Source organism: Trematomus bernacchii, unplaced genomic scaffold (assembly GCF_902827165.1).
Source record: "Trematomus bernacchii unplaced genomic scaffold, fTreBer1.1, whole genome shotgun sequence".
NCBI lineage: Eukaryota > Metazoa > Chordata > Actinopteri > Perciformes > Nototheniidae > Trematomus > Trematomus bernacchii.
This window is the reverse complement of record NW_022987739.1, coordinates 20,676,435-20,700,984: the sequence shown is the minus strand read 5'-3', so window position 1 is coordinate 20,700,984 and position 24,550 is coordinate 20,676,435. Positions and strand designations below refer to the sequence as shown.

General features: G+C 40.6%; 1 protein-coding gene across 1 annotated transcript in view; it reads right to left on the bottom strand.

Annotated features, from left to right (window-relative positions):
• Positions 1 to 24,550, bottom strand: part of LOC117495483 (carboxyl-terminal PDZ ligand of neuronal nitric oxide synthase protein-like) — a 185,879-nt gene that overhangs the window by 9,654 nt on the left and 151,675 nt on the right. Inside the window, exons 9-10 of the mRNA XM_034146763.1 lie at positions 22,938 to 23,103; positions 20,428 to 20,598 (exon numbers count right to left, since the gene is read on the bottom strand). Coding sequence (XP_034002654.1) covers positions 20,428 to 20,598; positions 22,938 to 23,103 — 337 coding nt within the window. The remainder of the gene's footprint in view (positions 1 to 20,427; positions 20,599 to 22,937; positions 23,104 to 24,550) is intronic.

Here is a 24,550-nt window from a genome sequence, read left to right as displayed (position 1 = left end):
CCCTTTAAAACCCAGTCTGCTATGATGGGTGCACCTATTGTTTGAATTTTTAGGTGGGTTTTCCAGAGGTTTATTCAAGGTAGAAATTATTAAGAATATGTAAGTATCTAAAAATATGTCATGTCTGTGTGTTGAGTGTATAACTCAGAGAGGATGCAGCTTGAGTACCTCAATTCAACTCATGGGGTCAAACAACAATAAACATCCTCCTGTTGTTTTCTTTTTACAACAACAGCGTGCCTCATTCCCTTTTACATCATGCATAGTCTTTGCTTCAAGAAGCTACAATCAGAGTGAACACAAGCCCCACAAGACTTTCACTACAGAGAAGTTCTGCAGCCTGTTTGTTTACTTCTGTGTAAGACTGTGGCCCTTTCTCATTTCTCTAATTCCCCTCCTCGACTCCCCTCCTCGACTCCTATCCTCGTGTCTTAGTCCACAGGAGATGCGAGCGGAGGAGTCGAGGAGGGGAACCGAGGAGAGAGAAGTGGAAGCAGCAGGCGGTTAGAGAAATGAGAAATCCTCTCCTCTGAGCGGTCATTTTAAAGAGACGTCCATTAATGATGACAGGAGGCACTGCAGCTCTCTGTCTGATGGACAGAACTGTGTTCATGACGACTTATATATTTACTTTTAACTAATTGACAGTGCGGTATAATGAGACAATAACAGGCTACGGATGCGGACACACACACACACACACACACACACACACACACACACACACACACACACACACACACACACACACACACACACACACACACACACACACACACACACACACACACACACACACACACACACACACACACACACACACACACACACACACACACACACACACACACACACACACACACACACACACACACACACACACACACCTCCTAAAGCATATCATCAGGATACAGCCGTTGTGTATTTTATTATGTGAAGCACTATATGGTTTTAGACAAATATCGACTCTTTGTTTGTAGATATCTACTAAACTAAAGCATACAAATACAGAGAGTAATGTAGGCCTGTTATACTGAGTGATATATATTATACACACTGCTCTGCTTTCTGCACGGACCTCACAGCTGTTCTCACTGTAAACATCGCGTCGCGATGAAAGCAGTTAATAAAATAATATCCAGGGGATGCATGCAGAGCTGTCATTGGCTGAGATAAGTCCGGCCGTGCGTCACGACTCTTTTAAACATCCCTGTTGGACCCAGTGGTGGCCCCAATGCCCTGCCTGTGCTGGATTCTCTTGTCCCATATGTGAAACCCATTGTCACAAACCTGGGTGTACGGATTGATCGTGATTTTAAACTAGACAAACAGATCAATTCTGTGGTAAAATCCAGCTTCTTTCAGCTAAGACTTTTAGCAAAGGTCAAGCCTTTCCTTTCTTTTAATGACTTTGAGAAAGTAATACATTGTTTTATATCCACTAAACTGGATTACTGCAATGCTCTGTACATTGGAGTAACCAAGGCTTCCCTGTCACGCCTACAGCTGGTCCAGAATGCTGGTGCGCCTCCTTACAAGGACAGGCAGGTGTGAACATATTACGCCTGTACTCGCCTCGTTACACTGGCTACCAGTCAGTTTTAGAATACAATTTACATTTTTACTGTTCGCATACAAAGCCCTAAACGGTTTAGCCCCACCGTACCTGGCAGATATTTTAAAACCATACACACCCACACGGTCACTGAGGTCTGCTGACAGACTCCTTCTGGTCGTCCCTAAATCGAGGTTAAAGCAGCGAGGAGACAGAGCCTTTGCTGTTGCAGCTCCAAAGTTATGGAACAAATTGCCCCTCCAGGTTAGACTTGCTCCAACGCTGCCTGTTTTTAAATCTCGTTTAAAAACGCACTTCTTTTCCCTGGCATTTACAGGCCAGGTATGACACTTGTGCTTTTAAATTTGGGTTTTTATCTTACTCGTGTTTTGTATTGTTTTTACGTCATGTAGGAGAGTTTTTCAGTCTGTGGCTTCTGATCTGGTTTCATTGTTTCGTATTTTACATTTGTTTCATGTCCTGTCTGTTTTTTATGTATTTATGCTATGTTTTTATACAGTTGTTGATGTACAGCACTTTGTTCAACTCTGTCGTTTTATATATCTGCTATAGAAATAAAATGGATTGGATTGGATATCTCCTCCAGAGAGCCTCCTCGATGCTCGATCCTCGGTTCTCGAAGTGCATTTAGAGAAATTAGATGTCCTTGAACATGGCGCGCTGAAATCCATTTCCGGGTCACTACCGGAGGACCGAGGATTCGAAATTAGTGAAATGAGAAAGGCCCTGTGTGTGTGTGTGTTGGTTTGTCGTTAGTCTTTTAATTACGAAGATGCCAGAAGGAATCCATCTGCAATAATTATCGTTCATTAAATGAGGATTTTTTTTTCTCCTGCTTTTTCATCTGGAACTTTTGTGGATTAACTATATTATTCAAACAACTGCAAGATTAGAAATAAATACAGACACAAATTGTCAAAAAAATAAATAAATTGGTTAACGATATTTTCAGTAAAAAATCCTAAATGTAATCCCACCACACTCGCAGCTTTATTACTATACTACAGTAACTTCACCATATTAAATCAGCCACTTCCACATCCTGCAGAATAATCAGGAAAGAGAGCAAAAATAGTCTTAAAATGTGCATAAAACAAAGAGGTTAACAAAACTAAAGCAGAGAGCTCTTACTCCCACTCATGTACTAACAGCGGGGGGGTAGGCAAGCTGAAAAAATTGAAACGATAATGCAATATTCAGCAACAATTACAAAGTTAGAAAATCTACCGTAAATCCAACATTCTGATAATCCTACAGTATAATAACAATTAGGTATTTTCTGTTATAGTGTGTTTAACCCTCCTGTTGTCTTCGGGTCAAATCTGACCGATTTACTACTTTCATCAATCATAACTTTTTTGTTTTACATTCGATTGCATTAAGGCTTTATGATATCCTTCACAGTAGACATTTGAACATATACAATTGCTGATCACCACTTTCATTGAGTTTTGGATGATTTAGTCAACTTTGTAACACCCACGGTGTTACCGCCATAAAGAAAAGGAATTAGTAACTATCCGGATCAGATAAAACACACACACAAACACCCACACACACATACTCTAGATGTGTTCCCCCCCCTTATGTGCCCAATCCCCCCATGTGAATCACACCTGGCACACACAAACACACACAGAACAATTTGATACATTTCCCGCTCTTATGTGCCCATCCCCCCACATGGATCACACCTGGCACACACAATACATGTTCAGTGTCTATTCTTTGTATATTTACTGCAGTTTTTCATGTATACCAATAGTCTGATACAATATTTACAGTTTGAAAGGGTGTTAAATGAAATTTGGTGATGATTAATGTTTTTTGTGTTAATGTAATAGCAGTTAAAACAGGACCGGTCAAATTTGACCGCGAATACCAAAGTAAGGGGGGGGGAAACGAAGACAATAGGAGGGTTAAAAAGGTCTTAAAGCACAAACTGCAGTGAACCCTTTATTCTGTGCTCCAAAATATCAAGAAACAAAACTAGTGAGGACGTTTTTAAGCTTTGAATGAATGTGATAATAGATAATGACATTAACATAAAAACATTTAATTAACGAATAGGAGTTAGTTGAAAAAAAAGAATAATAAAATGTGATACCTTTGGTATTTGGGAACAACGATCAAAAATAATTGGATAACTTTAGGCAATGAGAGGCACATTTAAAATATGATTCATTGCAAGAACATTATGTAATTAATTAACTGAATCCCTTGTGTTTTAAATTATGAGGGGGTCAATTTGGTCAACATCCTGTATGAAAGATGAGAGCTTCTAAAAATAGTTTTGTTTGTCATGGACAGAGCAGGGCCTTGGGTAATAGCAGAGTAAAGAGATATGTCTCTGTAACAGATGAGCTAGCAGAGCTGCAGCTCACCTCTAGACAAGGGAAAAAGATCTAGCACTTATCTCTCTCTCTCTCGCAAAGAAGAAAGCCATTTGTTTTTTCAGGCTTGAATTGTATATCAGCCACAGCTACAGCATAATAACATATATCATTCCCTGCGGGGTCATTTTTCTTTATCTTAATATTGAATAATGATGAATCAAAACATAATTATGATTACAATTGTATTCATATGGAACCGGTAATTGGCCAAATCAGCTCCAACAGACTCTGTGTGGCTTCGGCTCGCTCAGCTAGACAGACAGCCAGCCAGCGCGAGGTTGTAATTAGCTCAGCTCTGGCATCTCCGATCAAAGTGCCAAACTCTAAACTTTGTTCTTAGCTGAGGGTAACCCACTTCTGTCACCGAGACGGAGCACACACACTGAGCCCTGCCCGCGTGCCAACACCCACACTCAGGGTTTCTTTTTGGATTTGAAGTGTATGATTATGTTTTTTTTTGTATTCCCATCATTGTATTTGCCTACAAATCTGAGAATGGAGTGAATAACTTGCACATATTTACAATGAAAGTTCAGTAGCTCTAAGGAACTCTAACATCCAAAACTAAATCTTCTGATGAGGAAGAGCGATTGTATTGAACCTGAGTTTCCCTCCATCAATGTCCCTTCAGACCCTTGGAAATATCTTCTGCTTACAAAAAGCTGTGACAAAGGGTGTGTTCCAATACTCATCCATACACACAACACAACATACTATCTATTATGCAAGATCTTTTTTTGAGTATGTGCCAATACGTGGTTTGTCAAACGCAGTATGCAACAAAACAACAACATGCTTTTCTGGCTATACTGACCGACAATTCTTTGCACAGCGGAGGGTATGTGTAAGTTCAAGGCACCATGTTATGGCAAATTCTAAAGGTTATGAACAATGCGTAAACCAGTTCATACTTTGTAAGGGTAGCTGCTGCCAACAGTCAGGCTCAATCTTTGAGTCCATGAGAAATACAATGAGAGTTCCATGGCAACTTGGGAACATTTAAAACCTCAACAACCTTTCTTTTTCTGACCTAAGTTTTGCAAAGATTCATACTTTATTTCACCCTTCCAGAGACCCATAGAGACTCTTCTGCTTACAAAAAACTGAGGCAATTGTTGTCCTCCAATAGCCATACTAACTTTTATACTTATCATGCAAGAAAGCAATAAAATATGTGCAAAAATATGCTTTTAGTGAATGCAGTATGCAAATAAAACCAGCATGAAAGCATGCTTTTATGGCTATTCTGACCCACAATTCTTTGCTCAGCAGATACAGGAGCAAAAGGGTTATAAAGTCAAGGCACCATGTTATTTGCTATTTAACTATTGTTGCTTAGCAGTACAAGTTATAAAACATATTTGAGATACAAAGGACATTTTTGATCCCTCGATCTTGATGATAATCCCATCTTGCAGTATCTAAATTCCTTAAGTTTGAGCAATATTTCCCTCACTTAAAACATTGAATCGATTCAGCCCTTGCATGTTGACCAGAACAGCAAAGTGTAGTGATGTTGTGGTGCAACAGATCAGGAGAAGCTGCATCAGAGCGAGACGCTGTGGGGGCAGAATATGTGAGAGAAGAGTGACCTTAAACACACTCTTGAACACACAAACAAACTAATCCTGAGGCCAGGTGGGGTCTTTATCACTGATCTATTAAATTACCACACTCACACAGACACACACCTACACACAGAGAGGTAGAGCTGCTCATCAATTTTTCACCTGGGTTCATTATAACATAAATGATTAAGGTAAGTGGGCTCTGGCGGGGGTCTGTGTCAGACTGAAGAGGGACCGGATTAATGGAAGAAGTTTCTGATTTATCAGACTGAACTCCGACTGACACGCGGAATTTCACATCAACTTTTTGGCAGCTTTTAAACATTTTCTGCTTGGAAAGTGGGACGCATCAAGATTTCACTTTCAATTTTATGGATAAGATGTAACATTTATGACTTTCTGCACTTAGGAAACAGTGTGCTTTTTTTCAGTTTCTTTTTTGGATAACCTAATATATTGCTTTTTAAAACATTTGATGATTTTATAATAAATGATGTCGATATATCCTGTGTGGGATCATGGGAACTTTGGGATTTTAGCCTTTGCAAGCCATTTACATGCACAAAAACCTAGATAACACACTACAGGAAAGGCAAACTCAAAAAAGCATAATAATGCCCCTAAAATAACAAAAGTAATGCTATTTTCACCTTAGCTTTTGAGACAATAGTTATCTGCCACTCTCATTGATTGGATGTTGAATGTACGAATCATCCAAACACTTATACAAAAAAATAAAGCTTAATCTATACAAAAATCATATTTGGCTAATTCCTGCATGACTGTAGATGTTCTGTTGATTTAATTGATTATTACAACTCAGTCAAATGTATCTAAAACCTTTCAAATTCCCTAAAACTTCCAAGAGAATCTAATAATGAAACTTTAAAACAAGCCTCTGACTGTGCAAAGCATCATGATTAATATAACAAAGATCTGCTATAGAATGTTAACTATGCAATGATTAATCCCACATTATCTTCATTGAATGCAATACTGATTAGATTTTTGTAAACAGATTGAGGTGAGCCGACCTGCCCTGATTGTTCAATAGAAGAGCCATTACTGCAGCAGACCTCAGTCGAAGCCTTTTGCCTTCAAATCATCTTCAGAGCTCTTCAGACAGAGGCGGCTACAGATCCCCGTCGCAAAACAATTTTCATTCTTTAGTGCTAAGTATTTGGCTAAAGTAGGAAGATTGCTACAATTCTTTTCAATCATTCCAGCCTGTGTATCGTCCTTACTTGCACGGACCACACAAAAGCCCAAATGCTTGCCCAATCTTAAAAGTACAATGTAACATTTCTTAGACTCTTGCTGAAAAGGTTCCCATTGTTTGTTTGTATTAATTATTTTCCAGGACTATCATTAATCATCATGCATGACCCACATGTCCAGTAACTGTTTGTATCAAATGTCCTTACAACGCTCCAGAAAACATTGAATAACTGTGAATTAAATGACCACTTAGCTGGTCTACTTAACATGTACTGTAACTTCCTTGTTCCCTATAGCAGTCTGATGTTTCTAACCAATGTATTTTTCCTGCTGCCTTGCAAACAATAAAACCCTTATCCTGTCTTGACCTCGCAGACCCCATTAGATACCTGAGATGCACTTCCTCCGTTTATAAAAAATGAGATTAAATTATGATGCAATTCTCCACAAAAGGAAAAGGGCGACAAGCATATCCTCATATCTCACTAATGTGACTATCAATGACAAAAACATGGACGTTGGCTAAAGTGTGTCCTCTAGACGACAGGTCAGCCATTCGGGTTAAAGAGGACAGAGCAGAAGGTGGAATAGGGAAAGAAAGATAGGGATAACAGAGCAATCAAAGTGGTGATTGTGGAGTACAGGCAAACGTTGTCCATGTAATTGAGCAAAGACATTCTATAGACTAATCTTCAATACTTTGGCATTTGTTGAACTATGGCTAAGAAATGCAGTCAGGATGCATATATTATAGGGGTGCACGATTCAGGAAATCTCACGATTCGATTTCTTGGGGTCATGATTCGATTCACAATCGATTCGCGATTCAAAACGATTCACGATTCAAAATAGCTCAGGAGTCCGCCCTGTGAGGCATGAAGAGTGGACAGTGTGAAGAGGATTTCCTGGTGTGTTTCCCTGGATGCTGCAGAAAGTCGTGCCATGTTAGCGGGACATTACGGAGCTCACGTCGTAGAACAAATGGAAAACAGCGTTGCGGCAAGACTGAAAAATGTGAATCGATTGTTGGAATTTCAGAATCAATTATTATGTGAATTGATTTTTTTGCGCACCCCTAATATATTATATACAGTATTATTGGACATACTGAACTTTTGGGCTAATTAGGAGTCAAACGAAACAACTCTCCAGGCTTTGCAGAAACTGAGATTGAAATGTTACATATAAGACTAAGAGGGTGAGGCTGGATTTTATACAGCTTTAAAACCAAAAGATTGATGGCGTGGCGACACAATAATTTTCTGTGAATCCTAAATGTCTGTAGGAAAAATGTTTCCAAGCCATCTGTAGATGTTGAGATATTTTAAAGGACAAGTGAAACGTTTTAGGTTCTGTTATCACTAAATGATGGTATCAGGGCAATAGGATTCACCCTTCAGGTCTCATGGATATACAGTATGTGCCAACATTCATGGTAATCCATTCAATAGCTGTGAGTTTTTCTTCCATGCAATGTGAAATAATCTGTCAAGCGTCAATCAAATAGTGCGGGCGCAGAAGCATCAACAGTTCATGTCAGTTTTATTGGCATTCCTTTCAGACTTACTATTTTTTCAAATAAATGACACACTGGGAAAACCCGTACATGAAGAGGCTCAAACTTCTCTGCTTACTTTGCCCTCAACATAGCACATTGCATTTCTGCCACAACACGTTATGCTCTAATTAAAGAGAACCCTCTCTTCGACTTCTATAAAGATAATATCATGCGCTCCCTCTCCACATGTTAAAACCCACAGCCACATGGCATGAGTTCACTCCATTTGCTGGCACTAGTTCATACAACATCCTGGAAAATCTTCATAAGAAAATAAAACTTGAAAACTATTCAACATCTCAATTGAACTGATTTTTTCAGACATCAGAACAAAACTGTTAATTGGCATTAAGCAAATAAATACATATAATAGTTAAGTGATTTTGCTCATTGCAAAAGTTGGGCAAAGTTGTAGGACCAACAAAATAGGATAGCAGAAAAACAGCATAACTACACACTGCAGGTTCAAGCCAGACATGTTTGGTTGGCCTCAGTCTGTTCCCTATCAAAGTAATCAAATCAATAATTCATTTAGCAATTTGACCCGAAGGCTCCCTGGAGTGAGAGCGTCTGAGACACAAGAGTACATGTAGCTATGAACGGAGAAGCAAGGGAAACGAGACAGCGGGAAAATAATACGTCTCTCGCTCAGGACACTCTGCCTTTCTCTTCCCTGATTCTCTAGGTGTCTGTCTGAGTGTTTTTGGCCTTGTTCTTTCACCTTGATTGTACAAAAGCCAGCACTTGGTTAGGCAGAATTCAGAATTTGGATAGGAACATGGATTTAATTGAGCATTGTGCATCAGGTGTTGAATGAGTTTAAGTTCAGAGCCAGTCATTTTCTTCTACACCAAACCAATTCCTTTAAGGAGCTGGCTTTGTGCATTAGTGTATTGTAATTTTGAAACATGAAAAAGACGAACGCAAATTGTTGATACAAAGTTGTAAGAAGACTTTTGTATTCTAACCCTAACCCTACAACATTAAGATTTCCCTCCATTAAAGCTAATGGGTCTGGCCCTAACCATATACATTTCCCCAGTTTGAACAAAATGACATGCAATGTGGGTAACGGCCCCTACACACGGCGGCGTGCGTTGAAGCTTCAACGCTTCTGCCCATTCACTTTTAATGGGGTGACGTCACGCTTCGCCGAACTGCATTGTGGGAGTAAAGCGTAGCTTTGCTTGCGTTGCTCGCTTCAAAAGTAGAGCAATGTTCTACTTTTGAAACTTCGACGGAAGCGTCAGCCAATCGAATCATATGCCAGTACAAGCTCTAGCCAATCAAACCGCTGCTTGTGTTTCTGGGGCGGGAGATTCATGTGATTGGTTGTTGGTCGAGTGTCAGACATGCCCGCGGGCAAGCTTCAACGCACGCCGCCGTGTGTAGGGGCCGTAAGCGTATATGTCCACATATTTGTGGGCAGTAAAGCAGTTTACCAAGGGCATCACATCAAGTGATGAACGTTTGAGATCAACACTATGTCAATCACTTTGCTCTGAACAATTTAACCAGGGTAGCTTCTACGTGCCTGTGTCTCAATGACATATCAAACACTAAAAAGTAGAAATATTACTGACTGAAAGCTCAAATTGATCAAAGGCGTCTCTTGTCTTTCCCCTTTGGTTCTTTCTTCTTTCAGTGGGAGTTCTTTAGAAGCCTTTTAAGACTGACATCCACCTACATTTTGAATTAAGCAAGTGTCAGCTTTCTTTTGTCAAAGCATATGTAAAGAAGTTACACAGAGGAAGCAGTGAACAAAAGAGGAGAAATGGGACAAGACAGAGGAATAGACAGACAGATGTGGATGAGACAGGCCTTCAGCTGTGCCGCGATTCAAGACCACTTTGCTCTTTTAGCCCTTTACATCTGGAGAAGCACATGTTCTGGATTAAGTGCCAGGCCGCCGCTCAGCATGGCCTCTAGCTCCGCATCATGGGAACATCAAAGCAGATTGCCACCAAGTCCAGATGTCGACGCACAGCAGAAATCTAGTCAGAACATGAGCACAGCTTTGCTCGAGTCCCTTGTGCCTCTAAATGTGTACGCATCCTGAATGTTGAAAGCAATACAAGACAAGCACAAACACGGGAAGATCGTATCCGTAATGCGGTCAACAATTGTGATTCAAATGCTGTGAAGAGTAGCGATCACTAATATAGTATAAGGGATAGCAGTAGTTGCTTTAACTATCATTTCCATTAGTGATTCCTCCGTCAATCATTCTTTTATAAACTATTAATTGATAGAGGCAATGAAATGACAGACAATATCCATCACAAAGCCAAGTGATGGCTTCAAACTGCTTGTTTTGACTAAACTCAACACAATCAAATGATATATCGTATAAAACGGAGAAAACCATCAAATAGTAGGGATTTTAGTCGATAAATAACACATACTATTAAATGATAAGCAATACTGTAAATGTCCTCTCTGTCCTTGATTAATTGCCTAATTGTGCAGACTTAAATTATACTTAAAGCTGAGAAATATCAGTTAGATTAAGATTTTCCAGATGGTAATGAAATACAAAGACATTTAAACTAATATAAAAGTGATCAAATTGTTATTTTCTTCTTGTGAATCTTGGCTGTTTGGAGGAGTTCTTCTTTTGCTCTGATCATTAAGCCTGAGATGAGAGGATTAATTGCTCCTTTATTGCCTCTGCTCTTCTGGTGCAGACATGGTCATTAATTTCCTCATGGTGAAGGTCTGTTGTCTGTGTTTGTTTGTACGTGACCCGCAGCCTCCCCGTGTCTCTGTCAGCCCTTCTTCAGATTAACAAAACAACCTCAGCCAACTCCTCACAAGCACAGGTCACACTAAGTTAAAGTAGCAGTTTGTGGTGTGAAGAGCTTGTGTTTCAAGCAGTAAACTTTGAGTTGTGGTAAAAACAAGACATTTGAAGTTGTGTTCACTTCTTAGGCTTCGGTAAACACTGTTTTTGACAGTCAAAGTCCAAACAACTAATCGATTAATTTGGGGAAACAATCAACAATGTAAAAGACTGTTTGGATCCACTTAACAGTAAAACATGGGGGTTCTTTAACAATGGAAAATGTTTGCTTTCAGCATTAAAATACATGATAAGCTGGACTGACGTCATGTGTCTGACGCAAACCGGTGAAGAGCATATCTGTTAAGGCCCAAAAATAAATTCTCGGTTCCCATGTATGTTTAGCCTGCAGACATATCCTTAAAATGGGTGAGTGTGTTGTAAGGAGTCCTAAACTGTTAACTCAACAGAGATTTAAACATCCTCAAACAGTTGTACTGTAAACTTTCTCTCATTGTAAAGTGACCAAATACCAATTTCGTGGAGGACAGAACCAAAGCAAAATGATCCCGCTGTTTTCCTCCTTAAGAAATGATTCTGCCATAACCACATATGTGTAGGTATGTCAGACAATGGTTGTCTAGGTCTGAGCTTGGCATGTGTGTGTGTTTATAAGTGTGTCCCTGCAGGTGACAGACTGAGCTTGTAAAGAGGCGTATTGATTTGCGTTGCTCCCTCGCTGTCCCAGTGGTTAACCCCAGTTTCAACAACACATGCCTGTGATGGGAGATCGATACAAGTCACTAAAGCCAGCTCTGCTTGGTTGGACTAGTTGGCGACGTGGCCTTCAGATGGCAACGCCAAGCCCCATCAGACAATTGATTAACGCTGAGAGGAGGGAGAAAACCACGGAGTGTGTGAGAGAGACAAACGGACACAGAGATAAAGGCTGGAGATGGGACTGGACTCAGCAATTCAGCAGTATAGAGGATTGCGTCTGATACCGGAGAGAAGTGAGAGAGAAATGTAATGATTTAGGCCCCATTTACACGGGAACGCAATCGCAAACGAAAACGAACCAAATTCGATATCAAAAAAGTATTCCGTTCACACGGATACGGCTCAATAAACGTGTCCCTTCACACGAGACCGCTCGACCCGCTGGAGACGCTGTAGTACATATGCCAGGCCTGTAAGTGGCGCTGTACTTCCGCCACAAAATACACCAAAAGCAGCGAAGAAGACCCCCGGGCATGGTTGCCATGGTTGCCCTTCTGTTTATTCTCCGCGGTGGATTTAGCAACATGTAGTTCATGTAGTTATCCATGTCTACTTGTTACTGATGGTTGTGGTAGAGGAGCTGTAGATTTTGCACTAACATCTGTAGCATGGTCAGTAGCAGTAGCTACTGACCATGCTACAGCAGTGAGCAGCAGAGGTGGGGAGAGGCGGGGCTATGGCTTCATCGTTATCAGCAAGTGGAGCCTCGCAGATGGGGGTGCTGCATCCCGTGTCCATTGTGCTCAGGCTGAGTTCAGGCTGAGTTTCGCGATGTCTCGCTGTCTCACAGATCCCACGCAGCAACCAGGAAACTACACCAGTAATAGAGCTCACACTGTCCCCTCCACACAGCAGCGAGCTGCGCAACGTCCCGCCAACACAGCACCCAGATCCCACGCAGCATTCTCATCTGTTTGTCATTACTGGTGTCATTTTCTGGTTGCTAACGCCATTGTAACACATAATCACTGATGTTCCGCTGTAACGGTGGTGGACTAATCAGAACAGAGTGGGCGAGCTGACCAATCAGAGCACACTGGGCTCACAGGGAGGGGGGGGGGGGGGGGGCAGGAGCTTCAACAAGCCGTTTAGGACAGAGTGAATACACATACTATACACAGAGATGCTGTATGAGAAATCAATGTGAGTTTGGAAAATTGCACAATATAAATCTATTCTAGTAGACCTCAACAATGGAATTATGATCAGTAGAAATGGCCATGACATGGGACCTTTAAAAAATGTAAAGGCAGGATTTCAAATTGTACTAACCTGGAGTGCAAAAGCAGATACTAAATAATCTCACTGTATGAACAAACTAGAGGAATGGGTTGGCTTTACAGATTAACATGAGTAAACCCATTGATTTCCCAAAGCAACGGAGCTCTGCTTGTTGTTACCCAATAGCCCAGGACTACAAATATGGCTGCTGTGAATAAATCCACTAAATTCATTAGAGGCTGAATCGATATTATTTAAGGGTGCATGAATGAGTTAAACATTTCAAACGTTAACAAATCTGCCACACAAATGACCCGTCTGCTTCAGTGTGTGATGCCACGACAAACCGCTGAACACAGGCCCTTCACATGGGGATTACAGACCTTCAGCATCACTGTCACACTACTGCTGTGCAGTGTTGGGCAAGTTACTTTTAAAAAGTAACTAGTAATAGTTATAGTTACTGCTCTCAAAAAAGTAACTAGTTACTTTATTAGTTACTAAATTATAAAAGTAACTAGTAACAAGTTACTTTACTTTAAAAATAATAACAATAAAAATACAAGTTTTTGTGTTGTTCTGTGGCACAGTAAGACTAGTTTTATAGCCCCATGTACATTAGTTAGGTGCTTCAGGGGATTGGCATTGCTGTTATTCGATGTGGACAATGCTTTCTGTCCTGCACACAGTTTACATTTGACCGTAATATTTTTTGCGTCCTTTATCCCCACAAATTGAAAATAGTGGTTATATCTCCAAGTTGTAAATGTGCTGCTGCTCTCGCTGATACTTGCATCTGCCATTGTGTGTGTGTGTGCTGGTGGTGGGCGTTGCCGTGTATGTGTGTGTGTTAGCAAGTGTTTGTGTGTCTGTGTATTTTCTCCATAAGACAAGACCCGCCCAACTCTGTCTCTGATTGGCTTACCCTGAAATGTTACCCCGCATTAACCAATCATCTCTCCTCTCTGGTCACTTTCACTTTTCCATGGTACTGTGAGAGGACATCACTGTATTCGCCTGTAAATTACATCCGCACGGAGATTCGGTTCAGTTGGACCACATAATGTAACGCAGTAACGCACCCATTTAAATCACAGTAACTATAACGGCGTTAATGGGAATAGGTAACTAGTTACGTTATTAGTTACCGCAAAAGGTAGTTGCGTTACAGTAACGCGTTAGTTTGTAACGCGTTATTCCCAACACTGCTGCTGTGTAGTGTACCATATTGGCCACTACACAGCAGGAATCGCTAATAGATACATCAGCAACAAGAGACCCTTTAGAAATACAGTCCACCTGACATTTTGAAGAGGTCGGAGGAAGATCTGGGTTCAAGAGATGACAGGAGAATAAGGTTAAGGTCGAACACGTGTGAGAGAAATATAAATGATATAAAGAGAGTTTTTACCCCAGGGGGTATAAACAAGTTTAGAGAGCAGGCTGGAAACATAAAGGTGAGAAGGTTTATAGAAAAATAAATGTCATTCAAAGAATGCAAAGCCTTTCAAATGATGGTACGATGACATGATTATGTACTAACCCCAACAGAGAAAATAGGAAAATACTACCTCTTTATGGCAAGGACTAAACACAGTTGTACTATTGGTACGAACTGATGTTTTACGCACAATTCTAAAAGGTAATGGACACAAATGTTAAATAGGAACAACGAGCACCAAGCCCAAAAAAAAAAAAAAATTATCTCAATGATTTCCCGCAATTTCTTATTAATGGATTGAAAGCAAAAATATTATTTGGGTTCACCCAATTTGACTCCAAAAGGTGATGGATCATGAGTTTCAGCAAGTGGCAGCACATTTAAATCCGGCAACATTTTAATTAGCTTACAGGGTGCTCGCCCCTCAGCATGTGGTGATGACTAAGAAAAACGAAATAACTGAATGTGGACTAGGTTAATTAAGAAATTATTCCAAAATCACTCCATTACTTAAATGAGGTAGACCCCAATCTCAATCTTGTAACGTCTCTGAAATGCCCTCGGTTAAACTCATTGCTGACAACAAAATTGTCGGAAAAACAGCAACCGCAGACTTTCTCTCTGTTTTTTAAAATGGTCACATTTGTGGGTTGAGGTCAGAAGAAGGAGGACATAAGTAATAACAATAAAAAACTGACTGATAGCACATGCAAATCATCTCTTTTATAATGCCATTCTCCAGTCACGCCCAGGTTTCAGGGTAACCTCTCTTTGCATAAGTCAAAATTGTGATTAAGCCTGATATTAAAGTAATTTCTTACCTGATAATGTAAGAATGCTACACATTCTGCCATTAAATCGAGAGACTTTTAAAAAGGTTGTTACAATATCACCTTTGCGATATGTTTAACTGCCGATTTATCCCAACAGGTCATCTTTTTTGGACAAAATCAAGAGCTGTTTTATTACATTTTAGATTAACATATTATCTGATGTTTAATACATCAGTTGCTGGAAATGGATTTAATGCATTTTGTAAAGTTCAAACATGCCGTTATGTCGCCCTGAACTACTTTCTTATTTGTTCCCTAATCGTAAGCTGACACACCTGCCTCTTTAAACATAGTCACGGTAATGCCATAGAGATGATTACTATGTTATATTAAAAACATTAAAGGAAAAGAAATAAGAGAAAATAAAAGAGGGAAAAGGGTAGATGTTAAGAATAGAGACAATGTGGATGAGAGCGTTTCAAACAGAAAACATCCTTCACTCTGACACACTCGTCTGATCTTTGTGTTTCCTGTCATCCGGGTCAAAAGAGAAGTGAGCACTTCATGGAAACTAACAAATACTTTCTGATGGCCATAGAAAGAGAGAAAGCGTAGAGTGCAACGAATGTCAATGCGGGGGATTTTTGAGTGTTTGAGATGAAAAGAAAACCCTCAAAGTTGAAAATGTAACCCATTATCCACCTGTCTCCATTAATTTCCTGTACATTCTGTTATGAAGTCCATAATAAGAAGGAGTCCGGACGAATCACATTTTTCATCAGTGTATAGTAGGCTCTCGTCTACTTCTGCAGGTCTGAGGTCTGATCAAAGCAAATTTGAAACTAATGGGATGGTGCAATGCAGGTGAAGGTTTTTTTGATGCATTTCCACTCTTTTTGAAGTCTGGTTGTTACTTTGTGGAGCTCCAGGTTGATATCGATGTTGGTGTTCTGCCTGCATTTTGGATCCTGTGTCGTTATTCTCGGGTCCCTTTCAGATTTATGGGCTCAGAACAGTCTCATAATACACACATGCACACAGAAGGATTCACACTTGTATTTCATGACCCGCAAAAGGATTCACACTTGTATTTCCGGATCCACACTTGTGTTTTTCAATGCACACACAAATGTGTTCCGTTTCATATACATGTAAATAAAATCCAAATATAGAAAAAAGTTTTACATATGTATTTTTGATCCTCACATATTTGTTTTCCTTTTAAAACCGCTGCACCTACAAACACAACCCGCTTTCTGTGCATGGATCACTGTGCATTCGTGTGTGGGTTTTTTGAGACTCCCCTGACGGTCACCCGATTCGTACTTGTAATTTTTTCTATCTATAGCCAATCAGATGTCTCTTCAATTCTAAGCCAATCACATGAGCGCGCCCCCACGAGGGTAGATTTCTTGCGTTCATGACGTAGCGCTTCATGTACGAATTTTGCGCTGTCCGGAGCTGACAGGTCCATGGAGCCTGCCTGCAGGCGCTAATCTCAGGACACCTCCACTCTCAGTACATTGCCACTTTCCGAACAGGAAATGCACGCAAATACAAGCCTTTATATTATTAAGGTACAGTGCCACTTTCCGAACCATTAATGAATGCTTGTGTACACAAAAACGGCAGGCAAAACCGTTTTAAATGTGTGTTTCCTGTATGGCGAATACAGCTGCTTTATTTATGTCTGTATGAAGTTGTTGTGAGTGTGGAGGGAGCAGCTACAGGTTAGCTTAGCCTAATTGATCAGTGCACCACGAAGCCAGTGCTAGACAGTGAACTGTCAACGGGGGGAGCCCCGCCGGTCATTATCGGCCGATATTCACTCTTAATAGTTTGATCGGTGGTCTCTATAAAGGCCGATCAGGAGAGCTGGATCTGATCGATATGGACATAAACGCGAGTGAAGTTTTAGCGAGCTGCATGAGAAACTGACGGACTGTCAGGAGAGAGGGAGGGAGAGAGGACAAAAGAGATGATCCTTACTCCCGTGTTATTAGCCATATCCGGTCATAGTCCGGTAATTACCTGCTAATGGAAACTGCTACACAATTCTTCTTCTTCTTATTATTATTGAAACATGACCGGTAAGTTTCAAATTTGTCCGGTAAAATAAATTATGTCCACGGAAACCCTGCTCCGGACAGCGCAAAATGCATATATGAAGTGTCATGAACGCAATAAATCATACCCTCGTGGGGACGCGCTCATGTGATTGGCTTAGAACGAAGGAGACATCTGATTGGCTATAGATAGAAAAAATTACAAGTACGAATCGGGTCACCGTCAGGGGAGTCTCAAAAAACCCACACACGAATGCACAGCGATACATGCACAGAAAGCGGTTTGTGTTTGCAGGTTCAGGGGATTTAAACGGAAAACAAATATGTGAGGATCAAAAATACATATGTAAAACTTTTTTCTGTATTTGGATTTTATTTACATGTATATGAAACGGAACGCATTTGTGTGTGCATTGAAAAACACAAGTGTGGATCCGGAAATACAAGTGTGAATCCTTTTGCGGATCATGAAATACAAGTGTGAATCCTTCTGTGTGCATGTGTGTATTATGAGACTGTTCTGAGCCCATATAGATTGAGTCCTTTCTCATTTTTTATTGTAATTAATTTATGCTCCCTGGGGGAACCTTTTCCACGGATTAATTTCAGATCCAAATTTCGGACCCATGAGGACATCAACCTTCGAATAAATGTATCCTTAAATAGCCCTCATATGTCTCGAAATATAGATGATAAACCCAGTGACTCCAAAACTCTTGACTGAGACTGATTTAGAAAAGTTGGTACAGATTTCCAGACAAACTTTTAGAAAAACAACAACTCAGATTGAATCTCTGTTATCCTTTAATGCAAGCATGTCCAGAAAGGGAGTGGCTAAATGGGAGTTAGTTTACCGGACTCTCACTAGATTGGTTTAATCCTATCAGGCTAAAGCTCTTTATAAAAGATAGCAAGCCCTTCGAGAACTAGCCTGATTCCCCTTTATATCTCTGCAGCATGTACCTTTGCCAAACAGCGGCCTGTCTGCACCCGTTTGACAGGACTGCTGTGATAAACTGGCCGAAAGAAAACTCAGTGGCTTTGAAACAAAATGAACACTTTAATACTGCATTGTGCTTGGAGGCCATACACAGAGCTGGGTTAAAAACAAATGAGATCAATTTTGTCTGTCATCCGTTAGCTGCTGTTCTGGCACGAGGGAAGAGTTTTTGTTTACGGGATGAATAAAAGAAACAAATAGCGTTCCTCGAGGTCCAACTAATCCTGGCTTTACATAAATTAAAAAGCCGGGGGGGAAATGTGTGGACAAGTGAAAAGAGCGCAAACATGCTCCGACTACCAAGTCTACAGACTGCGAGGAGACAAAAAGAGGGCGGTGTGCAGGAGTCAAGGACGAAGCAAGTCGGGTGACGTAGAAAAACAAAGTTCGTACATACAGTACAGATCCAGAATTTTGTCGAAAAATAGTCTTTGAATTAAGAATCAAGAAAGGACTCTCCCTCTCCAAACATGGAGACAGTGATAAAGTTCATCCCAGGATTTGGCTGAAGTGTTCATCTTTACTCGACGGAAGAGTCACTTTTCACTCCAGCGAGGACACGAGCTCATCCGTCTCTCCGTTCGCAAACCCTGTCGTCTTCTTCCTGACAGATACGCTCCCAGGCCTGACAAATTGAAAGCTTGCCCCTGAACTCACCTTAACTTTTGGTTTGATTTCATGTTAACATCCTGACATCTTCATGGTAAGACTTACAGTCACCATTTGTTTAATGAAGACTTTCTTAGATAAACTCTCTGAATGTTCTCATATAACTCCGTAACCTCAGAATTTAAATTCAGCAACAGAGAGCTGGGAGGAGACTTTGGGAGTTTGAGTTATGGATACAAACTTTTTCCATAAAAGGTATGCAAGTGTAATACAGAGAAAAGGCTGAAGAAAAGAAAGGAATCAAGATTTTAAAGAATAAGTGTGTATGCATCAGTATGCATATAGATTAGATATTAGATCCACACAGTTGCCTCTGGAGACATGTATTACAGGTGTGAAAAATGAAAGAGATATTTAAGCAAAGAGACAACAGAGAAAGCTTCAGAAATATGCCGGTAGGTGTGACAGCTTGGACTAACTTTAACACATTCCTGACACAACTACGACAGAGTAATAATAGTAAATAAATAATTTAATAAATACAAAATATATATATTCTTTAGGAGGAGTATGTCAAAACAGACACACTAGAGGAAAGGTAGGTCCTAGCAAATAATCCAGTAAAATAAATTGTTAAATAAATATTTGACCACTACAGGCAGCAAAGAACGCATAGCAGCCCAGTCAGTGAGCAACGGAACAATTCTATTATTTAACACGATTAGTATTCTGTCACCAAATCTCTGTTAAAATAAATAAGATTGCTTTTTGTCTGGTGAGTTGAAATGTTTATTGTTCCCATGTCTGAGTGGTTGATATGTTCAGGATACCTATGATAGCCAACTAAGCCTACTGTTGTCCTACAGTGAATTTGCCTTTATTTATTTGAGTCTTTCCTCTCTCTTATGCAACTCATCACACCAATATAATGGTGTAAGTACTGTTTATATAACTGCATGTCTGACGGAGGTTAGTTTGCTACATGGTGAATCGTACACGGTAGTTTGAGACAGAATAAAGGTCAAGACCAATGGTTCCTCAGGGGGGCAGGTTAGTGCGTTACACCGCTATTTCATCTCCCAGACAGTCAGGAGTTCCCTGACTGTTGAGAACATTGAGCAGCCTCAGCGTCTCCTCGTCCCTCGCCCAGCCAAAGATCTCCATCCCCTCCTCATCATCCTCCCCCTCGTCCTCATTGCTGTCACTGTCGTCCGTATTTGACTCGTACTCCGAGGCGATGCCCGACTCGCGAAACTTCGCGGCAAAGTCCAGGCAGCTCAGAGATTGGATGTCACGGGACAACGTGCCCTTAGACTCCTCTTGGACTTTGCTCTCCGGCCTGTCGGCTTTGAGCAGCGAGGGAGGCGAGGGGAGTTGAGGAGGCGGAGGCCCAGGGAGGAAACGGAAACAATCCAGTTTGAGAAGACACTTGTCCCTACCTAGGGGGCTTCCCAGAGTCCCGTTGGAAGAAGTGAAGGCGTTCCCGTCAGTGGAGCCCAGCCCGGGGAGGTTGAGCATGGACACATCAGGTTTGGGCGTCGTGGCGTCGCACATCACCTGAGGTACCATCGATCGGAAAGTGATCTCCAGCAGACTGTCCTGAGATCCCACTGGAGAGGAGGAGGGAAAAGAAAAAGAAAAGTGAAGAATGAGCAAAGGGAGGTAGAGACAAGGACTAGATGATGGATACAATATTTTATACTACTGCACCATGATTTAAATTCATCTGCTATTGCCCTCCCTGTTGGATCATGGCGGAAGAATAACATATCTGTAAGTTGTGGCCGATAGCAGCTCCTTAAAAAGTCTAACAAAATCAATCATTCAGTGACAAATAAATGCATTTTGTAAAAGGAAAGCAAGCATAGAAAAACATATTTCTAAGCATTTCATCATCACGCAGGCAGCTCACACGCTTTCTTCTTTATGAACACAGACCTGGAGCTCAAAAACTGACAGAAAGATACATTGAGAAATATTGTATCTAACTCTTAGTAAGCATGAAAGATGACTCTGAAATGTTTGTTGTTTGTTTCTTTGTGGAGGCTGACAGCGGCAGTCAGTTTGGATTCACAGCAGTTACCAGGTCCATAAATATCCATAGAAACTTCTCAAACCTTCTCCTGCTGTATTATGTGCCTCCTCTCTGGTGTGCGACTGAAATGTAAAGTCTGGGAACAGCTGGAGTAAAATCTGTGGCACTGTTTTGTCAGACAGACATGGAGCGTGAAAGACTACAGTCGGTAGGTTGAAAGAGCGAGTGAGAGAGAAAACTAATTAAAAGATACATTACAAAGTTAGTGGGTGATTCGAAACTGAAAGCAGCTTGGGGGGGGGGGGGTTGCGTTGTTGGGGGTGTGTTCTTTAGGGTACCGGTGAGAGAAGGAAATATGATCCAGGAAGTGAAGCTGGAGTAACAGATTCGAGTGTTTAATGGCTCATCGGACCCAATACCCACAGAATGGATTTTACCACATCTCGGAGCACAAAACATATATTTTTATGGTATTCCTTCAAAGGTTTTCTATTCAAGCAATACACTGGGCTTTAACCATCAGCAAGGGATCCCCACCGTTTCTCATCTTCAGCCAGAACAAGTTTCATGCTGTGAAATCGACCTTTTTTCTCTTGGTGGACATTGTGATTGAAGGAAAGGGAAAGGTGTAACCAGTGGTGTAAAGTAACTAAGTACATTTACTCAAGTACTGTACTTACGTATACTTTTGTGGTACTAGTACTTTACTTGAGTACATTTCATTTTATGCTACTTTGTACTTCTACTCCACTACAATTCAGAGGTAAATGGTGTACTTGTACTCAACTAAATGTATTTAATACCTTCAGTTACTTCACAGATCTGGATGAATGCTGTGAAATATAATCAAGTGTTAAATCAGACTTTAGTTCCACCTGGAGTAAATTCACAATCTACCCTGCAGTATACAAAGTCATTCAAACTAGCTGCACCTTTACCAGCTTTGAGAACACTTTAATGATCAATAATTATAATCAAACATTTTATTTATATTATTCTGAAATGGGCCAATATGCAGAATGAGTACTCTACTTTTGGTACTTAAAGTAAATGTTGATGCTAATACTTTTGATGCTAATACTTTTGTACTTTTCCTTGAGTAACACTTTTACTTGTAACCGAGTATTCCTACACTCTGGTACTTCTACCTTTACTCAAGTACAAGATCTGAGTACTTCTCCCACCTCTGGGTGTAACTAATAATATTAATAAAGACAATAAGACATGCTGGTGAGCTAGCATTTACAATATCACGCTACGGATGAATTGCAGCAATAACTGATGTTAACAGTTATATACTTTTTTTTAAATGAGCAAGGGTTTTATCTTGCATTTCATTACGAAGGTCTTGAGATTTCATCGTATATTCCATAGTGTTCATTACAAATGTCCAGCATGCAGAGGTGGCAGTGACTCATATTTTCCCCGCTGGATTTGTGAAATGTTGGCTGATAAGATAACAGATTGCTTCTTGCTAGGTGACAATTGGAGGGCAGGCTGAACTGCAGAGAAGATTGTCCCTTTCTGAATAGCCAATAAGAAAGGTTTATACATGTATGAAGCTGTGGGGAGAGACGGTGAAGACAGATTGGAACAGTGACCAGAACATGTGAGGAGCATAATAAACAGGAGAATCCAGTCTCATATACTGGTACTCAGTAGATTTAATGTTGCATTTTGCACGTATGTCTGAATCCATATAGTTGCTCTATCATGGTGAAGGTCATGGTTAGTATGGGTGTGTGTGTAGCTGGATGTTTGCTCTTGAAACATGCAAGGATTAAACCTGACAGTGGTTCAGTTTGTTGACATAGGCGGTGGTGTAAAATGAAACATTTCTATATTTTTTGTCCTGCCATTACCAATCCAGCCTTCAGTGTGTACGTGCGTGAGTTTTTTAAGTGATATACTTACTGGAGTTTGGTCCGGTCATCTTGGTCTCTATCTCCTGGATCTGTTTAACCAGCAGGGAGATGTGCTGCAGCAGGTCTTTGTTCTGCAGCAGCAGCTGGTGGACCCGGGCCTGGGCCTCCAGCCGAGCCGTGGCCTCCGCACTCAGCTGGTCCTTCAATAGGTGGACCTGGGCAGGAGGGGAGGAAGATAGGGTTAGGGTTAGAGAAGATGCAGTGCAGTGTATACAAACATGTTCCCCAGGCCAACAATTCCTCAAACACAAGCCACTACACTTGAAGTCGCAAAACTTTGTTGACTCTTTGAGCCGGGGAAATCAAGTGTGAGTGCTGTTTGCTTCAAATATTGAATAAAGGGTTAGGGTTAGGGGGGTTAGGGTTTAGGGTTTAACCCTAACCCAGGGGGCAACAGACTGTGATAGGCCACCAAGCTTTAAATACACTTTGTACAGTACAAAGCCATCATTTGGTGTCACAATTGATAGGTGTGTTGGATATCCTAATTGTAAGTTATTGTTTGAAGTCTGCTAATTTCCATCAGTTTTAAGGTACTTAATGATGTGTTGGCTCAATCAATTTGAGGGTTTGTTTCTTAAAGCAAATCGATTGTGATGAAATGTTAGATGATCATTTATTGTGCCAAATCTTTATCATCGGGGCAGTATTTTCCTTCCAGTATGTGAGATGTATCTGTTGCATTTCAGATATGGGAGATTATTAAGAGAAGTAAACAATTACACTATCATTAAATAAAGGTACACAATTTCCATCTCAAAAACCTTTTATTCTATTTCAATAAATATAGCCCTTCTTCAGACCTTCACAGATGAACTACACTGATCCAGAGATGAGAGGCTTCAGGATGTGGCTGAGCCAGCCCACCAAATAGCAGTGATTGATCAATAACACAGATTTCTTTACACTGTGGTAATTAATCAAAGCAATGCTGAAGAAAAACAGCAACACTTCAGATGTTTCTCCAGTTGTCAAGAGATCAATCAGTGTACATCTGTGGGGACTGTGAGAGGAAAAGCTCAGAGCGGAGCAGAGTGTGGGCTGTGATGGAAGTTTGATAATCACTATCTGGACACATGTTCCATGCACATCATTAAGCCGAAGCAGTGTAAAGTCTGTTGCTGAGCAGAGGAGTGAAAACATCTAAAAATATATCAAAAATGCCAAAGAATTGTGGATGACAGTATTTTTCTACTTTTCTTTGTATTATCACATTTCAAAATTCTTTAGATTTTGACTGAACCTTGTATGCGTAGGCTCTGGAAATATGTTGTGAGCAGTTTTTAAAAAAAGAAGCTATTTTTTACACAAAAAAGTTTACTCAATTGATTAAAAAAAGAATCATCTACTTCTCCATGTACACTTGCAAATACACCCACTCAGACGGGCTCCAAAGTATTGAATAAACCCTGCAAAGATTTTTTGATCTTTGTAATTCCGTGGCTTTATATCCTTCTATTACATTTTTATTACAGGACTAACAGAGCTCAAGTGACTGCTCTGATCCTCGTGTAACCTCAGTGCCACAGTGTGCTGTGGTCTGCAAGATTAAAGCAGAGACTCTATTTCAATTTAAGAGAGAGAGTCTTAGTCTTCTATAAC